The sequence below is a fragment of the Rutidosis leptorrhynchoides genome, chromosome 1 (assembly GCF_046630445.1).
Source record: "Rutidosis leptorrhynchoides isolate AG116_Rl617_1_P2 chromosome 1, CSIRO_AGI_Rlap_v1, whole genome shotgun sequence".
NCBI classification, from domain to species: Eukaryota; Viridiplantae; Streptophyta; class Magnoliopsida; order Asterales; family Asteraceae; genus Rutidosis; species Rutidosis leptorrhynchoides.
The window spans coordinates 11442383-11448455 of NC_092333.1; the positions used below are offsets into that span (position 1 = coordinate 11442383).

General features: G+C 33.8%; 1 protein-coding gene across 1 annotated transcript; it reads left to right on the plus strand.

The window, feature by feature from the left end:
* The first annotated feature begins 4794 nt into the window (after positions 1–4794).
* On the plus strand, positions 4795–5559 carry LOC139904170 (uncharacterized). Its single transcript, XM_071886137.1, has one exon. It carries the CDS (start codon positions 4795–4797, stop codon positions 5557–5559), a length of 765 nt encoding a protein of 254 aa, XP_071742238.1.
* The last annotated feature ends 514 nt before the right edge of the window (positions 5560–6073 follow it).

A 6073-nucleotide genomic window follows, 5' to 3' on the forward strand; every position in this document is an offset into this window, starting at 1 on the left:
GGACGAGGGTTACGTAATGTCCAACAGTCCCGTAATAATCTAAAAACCTCATTTCTTACCCCAATTACCGACTCCGTCACTTGTGGAAACGTTTTGTTTAATAGTTGTAGCCCGATGTTCTTGTTCTCACTTTGGTGAGAAGCGAACATTACTAATCCGTAAGCATAACATGCTTCTTTATGTTGCATGTTAGCCACTTTTTCTAAATCACGAAGTCCAATATTCGGATATATTGAGTCAAAATAATTTCTTAACCCGTTGCGTAAAATAGCATTTGGGTTCCCCGCAATATATGCATCAAAGTAAACACATCGTAACTTATGGGTTTCCCAATGTGATATCCCCCATCTTTCAAACGAAAGTCTCTTATAAACCAAGGCATTCTTGGAACGTTCTTCGAATGTCTTACAAACTGATTTCGCCGTAAATAGTTGTGCCGAGGAATTCTGACCGACTCTAGACAAGATTTCATCAATCATGTCTCCGGGTAGGTCTCTTAAAATATTGGGTTGTCTATCCATTTTGTGTTTTTAAACTGTAAAATAGACAAGAGTTAGATTCATAAAAAAAATACTTATTAATACAAGCAATTTTTACATATATCATAAAGCATAAGCACACTATATTACATATATTACACCACACGAATACAACTATCTTATTCCGACTTGCTCATTTCTTCTTCTTCGGTTTTGGTTCGTTTTGCTAGGTTTCTAGGGATATATGATGTTCCCCTAATACGAACCGTCGTTGTCCACATTGGTTTAGAAAAACCTGGTGGTTTAGAGGTTCCCGGGTCATTGTTACAACTTAAGGACTTCGGGGGTTGACGATACATATAAAGTTCATCGGGGTTGGAATTAGATTTCTCTATTTTTATGCCCTTTCCCTTATTATTTTCTTTTGCCTTTTTAAATTCAGTTGGGGTAATTTCTATAACATCATCGGAATTCTCGTCGGAATCCGATTCATCGGAGAATTGGTAATCCTCCCAATATTTTGCTTCCTTGGCGGAAACACCATTGACCATAATTAACTTTGGTCGGTTGGTTGAGGATTTTCTTTTACTTAACCGTTTTATTATTTCCCCCATCGGTTCTATTTCTTCATCCGGTTCCGATTCTTCTTCCGGTTCCGATTCTTCTTCCGGTTCCGACTCTTCTTCCGGTTCCTCTTCGAGAACTTGTGAATCAGTCCACGAATCATTCTAATTTACATTTGACTCTTCATTATTATTAGGTGAGTCAATGGGACTTGTTCTAGAGGTAGACAAATATCACATAATATCAAACGCGTTAAGAGATTAATATATCACATAATATTCACATGTTAAAAATATATAGTTTCCAACAAAATTTGTTAAGCAATCATTTTTCAAGTAAACATGGTCGAAGTCCAGACTCACTAATGCATCCTAACAAACTCGATAAGACACACTAATGCAAAATTCTGGTTCTCTAAGACCAACGCTCGGATACCAACTGAAATGTCCCGTTCTTATTGATTAAAAACGTTCCATATTAATTGATTTCGTTGCGAGGTTTTGACCTCTATATGAGACGTTTTTCAAAGACTGCATTCATTTTTAAACAAACCATAACCTTTATTTCATCAATAAAGGTTTAAAAAGCTTGACGTAGATTATCAAATAATGATAATCTAAAATATCCTGTTTACACACGACCATTACATAATGGTTTACAATACAAATATGTTACAACAAAATAAGTTTCTTGAATGCAGTTTTTACACAATATCATACAAGCATGGACTCCAAATCTCGTCCTTATTTAAGTATGCGACAGCGGAAGCTCTTAATAATCACCTGAGAATAGACATGCTTAAAACGTCAACAAAAATGTTGGTGAGTTATAGGTTTAACCTATATATATCAAATCATAATAATAGACCACAAGATTTCATATTTCAATACACATCCCATACATAGAGATAAAAATCATTCATATGGTGAACACCTGGTAACCGACAATAACAAGATGCATATATAAGAATATCCCCATCATTCCGGGACACCCTTCGGATATGATATAAATTTCGAAGTACTAAAGCATCCGGTACTTTGGATGGGGTTTGTTAGGCCCAATAGATCTATCTTTAGGATTCGCGTCAATTAGGGTGTCTGTTCCCTAATTCTTAGATTACCAGACTTAATAAAAAGGGGCATATTCGATTTCGATAATTCAACCATAGAATGTAGTTTCACGTACTTGTGTCTATTTTGTAAATCATTTATAAAACCTGCATGTATTCTCATCCCAAAAATATTAGATTTTAAAAGTGGGACTATAACTCACTTTCACAGATTTTTACTTCGTCGGGAAGTAAGACTTGGCCACTGGTTGATTCACGAACCTATAACAATATATACATATATATCAAAGTATGTTCAAAATATATTTACAACACTTTTAATATATTTTGATGTTTTAAGTTTATTAAGTCAGCTGTCCTCGTTAGTAACCTACAACTAGTTGTCCACAGTTAGATGTACAGAAATAAATCGATAAATATTATCTTGAATCAATCCACGACCCAGTGTATACGTATCTCAGTATTGATCACAACTCAAACTATATATATTTTGGAATCAACCTCAACCCTGTATAGCTAACTCCAACATTCACATATAGAGTGTCTATGGTTGTTCCGAAATATATATAGATGTGTCGACATGATAGGTCGAAACATTGTATACGTGTCTATGGTATCTCAAGATTACATAATATACAATACAAGTTGATTAAGTTATGGTTGGAATAGATTTGTTACCAATTTTCACGTAGCTAAAATGAGAAAAATTATCCAATCTTGTTTTACCCATAACTTCTTCATTTTAAATCCGTTTTGAGTGAATCAAATTGCTATGATTTCATATTGAACTCTATTTTATGAATCTAAACAGAAAAAGTATAGGTTTATAGTCGGAAAAATAAGTTACAAGTCATTTTTGTAAAGGTAGTCATTTCAGTCGAAAGAACGACGTCTAGATGACCATTTTAGAAAACATACTTCCACTTTGAGTTTAACCATAATTTTTGGATATAGTTTCATGTTCATAATAAAAATCATTTTCTCAGAATAACAACTTCTAAATCAAAGTTTATCATAGTTTTTAATTAACTAACCCAAAATAGCCCGCGGTGTTACTACGACGGCGTAAATCCGGTTTTACGGTGTTTTTCGTGTTTCCAGGTTTTAAATCATTAAGTTAGCATATCATATAGATATAGAACATGTGTTTAGTTGATTTTAAAAGTCAAGTTAGAAGGATTAACTTTTGTTTGCGAACAAGTTTAGAATTAACTAAACTATGTTCTAGTGATTACAAGTTTAAACCTTCGAATAAGATAGCTTTATATGTATGAATCGAATGATGTTATGAACATCATTACTACCTTAAGTTCCTTGGATGAACCTACTGGAAAAGAGAAAAATGGATCTAGCTTCAATGGATCCTTGGATGGCTCAAAGTTCTTGAAGCAAAATCATGACACGAAAACAAGTTCAAGTAAGATCATCACTTGAAATAAGATTGTTATAGTTATAGAAATTGAACCAAAGTTTGAATATGATTATTACCTTGTATTAGAATGATAACCTACTGTAAGAAACAAAGATTTCTTGAGGTTGGATGATCACCTTACAAGATTGGAAGTGAGCTAGCAAACTTGAAAGTATTCTTGATTTTATGAAACTAGAACTTTTGGAATTTATGAAGAACACTTAGAACTTGAAGATAGAACTTGAGAGAGTTCAATTAGATGAAGAAAATTGAAGAATGAAAGTGTTTGTAGGTGTTTTTGGTCGTTGGTGTATGGATTAGATATAAAGGATATGTAATTTTGTTTTCATGTAAATAAGTCATGAATGATTACTCATATTTTTGTAATCTTATGAGATATTTCATGCTAGTTGCCAAATGATGGTTCCCACATGTGTTAGGTGACTCACATGGGCTGCTAATAGCTGATCATTGGAGTGTATATACCAATAGTACATACATCTAAAAGCTGTGTATTGTACGAGTACGAATACGGGTGCATACGAGTAGAATTGTTGATGAAACTAAACGAGAATGTAATTGTAAGCATTTTTGTTAAGTAGAAGTATTTTGATAAGTGTATTGAAGTCTTTCAAAAGTGTATAAATACATATTAAAAAACTACATGTATATACATTTTAACTGAGTCGTTAAGTCATCGTTAGTCGTTACATGTAAGTGTTGTTTTGAAACCTTTAGGTTAACGATCTTGTTAAATGTTGTTAACCCAATGTTTATAATAACAAAAGAGATTTTAAATTATTATATTATCATGATATTATGATGTACGAATATCTCTTAATATGATATATATACATTAAATGTCGTTACAACGATAAACGTTACATATATGTCTCGTTTCAAAATCATTAAGTTAGTAGTCTTGTTTTTACATATGAAGTTCATTGTTAATATAATTAATGATATGTTTACTTATCATAATATCATGTTAACTATATATATAACCATATATATGTCATCATATAGTTTTTTACAAGTTTTAACGTTCGTGAATCACCGGTCAACTTGGGTGGTCAATTGTCTATATGAAACCTATTTCAATTAATCAAGTCTTAACAAGTTTGATTGCTTAACATGTTGGAAACATTTAATCATGTAAACATCAATCTCAATTAATATATATAAACATGGAAAAGTTCGGGTCACTACATCAGGTACCAATTTTAACAGCTACAAACTACCCTGTGTGGGCTGTCAAGGTGAAGGCAATCATGGATGCTTATGGAATATTGGAAACGGTGGAACCAAGGATGTTAGGTGCGGAAATTGATCCGGAAAAATCAAAGCGAGCACTTGCCTTCTTATTTCAAGAGATTCCCGAGGAAATGGTGTTGCAAATGGCGAGTTATACCGATCCAAAACAAGTGTTGGGCGGTTTGAAAACGCGTTACTTGGGGGTGGATCGATTGAGATCGGCTCGACTTGCAACTTTGAAAAGGGAGCTTGAAGGTTTGAAGATGAAAGAGGGAGAATCGGTTGATGAGTTTGCTACAAAATTAACCGGTTTGGCTTCAAAAGCAAGGAGCCTAGGTTATGAGCTTGAAGAGGTAGACTTGGTGAAAAGGTTACTTGATTCTATGCCTATGTCATTTCTTCAAATTGTGGCTTCAATTGAGCAATGTTTCGTGTTGGATGAGATGTTATTTGATGAAGCGGTTGGAAGGTTGAAGGCGTATGAAGAACGAATCAAAGGAACCGATAGAATGGAGGGCATTCAAGGTGGTTTGTTGTTGGCTAGTCATGAGAAGACACACGGGTGTAATCATTGTAGCGGCGGGAGTTCTAACCAAGATGACTATGGACATGACCGGGGAAAAGGTCGGGGGTCCGGGAAGAGTCGAGAAGGTGGTGAACGGATCCGGGATAAAAGCCGCGTGAAATGTTACGGGTGTGGAGAACTTAGCCACTATCGTCACGAATGTCCTACACGTAAGAAGAATGCTAATTTGAATGAGGAAGAACATGCATTACTATGATTAACCGATTAGGGTGGTGATTGTTGGTGCTAATTGGTTATAATATAGTTAGTGCATGGTTATAGTAGTGTCTAGATTTAATAATTTGGTAGTAAGTTAAGTTAGTATTTAATTAATAGGTTTGTTTAATTAAATATCAGTTAATTTTTGTCATTTGGAATTGGTATTTGATGGACCGATTCTCAAGCACTAAAAGATGGCAAAATTGAGACGTTGGTGAGTGGGTGAGTGGTACACCTTTTCTTTAGGTAGTAGAGGTGGGCATGCTTAGTTGCCAATATTTTCATTATTTTGTTTAGGCTATATATAGCTGGTATCCGTTGCTAATAAAAGTGTAGTTTTCATTTGCTTATTTATTATTCATCTACTGTTACATATTACAACTAGCACAAACACAAACACATAATCTTTCTGTACATAGCTGTATCTTTATTTGTTAGGGACTTGTGATCCTACAAAATATATATATATATATATATATATATATATATATATATATATATATATATATATA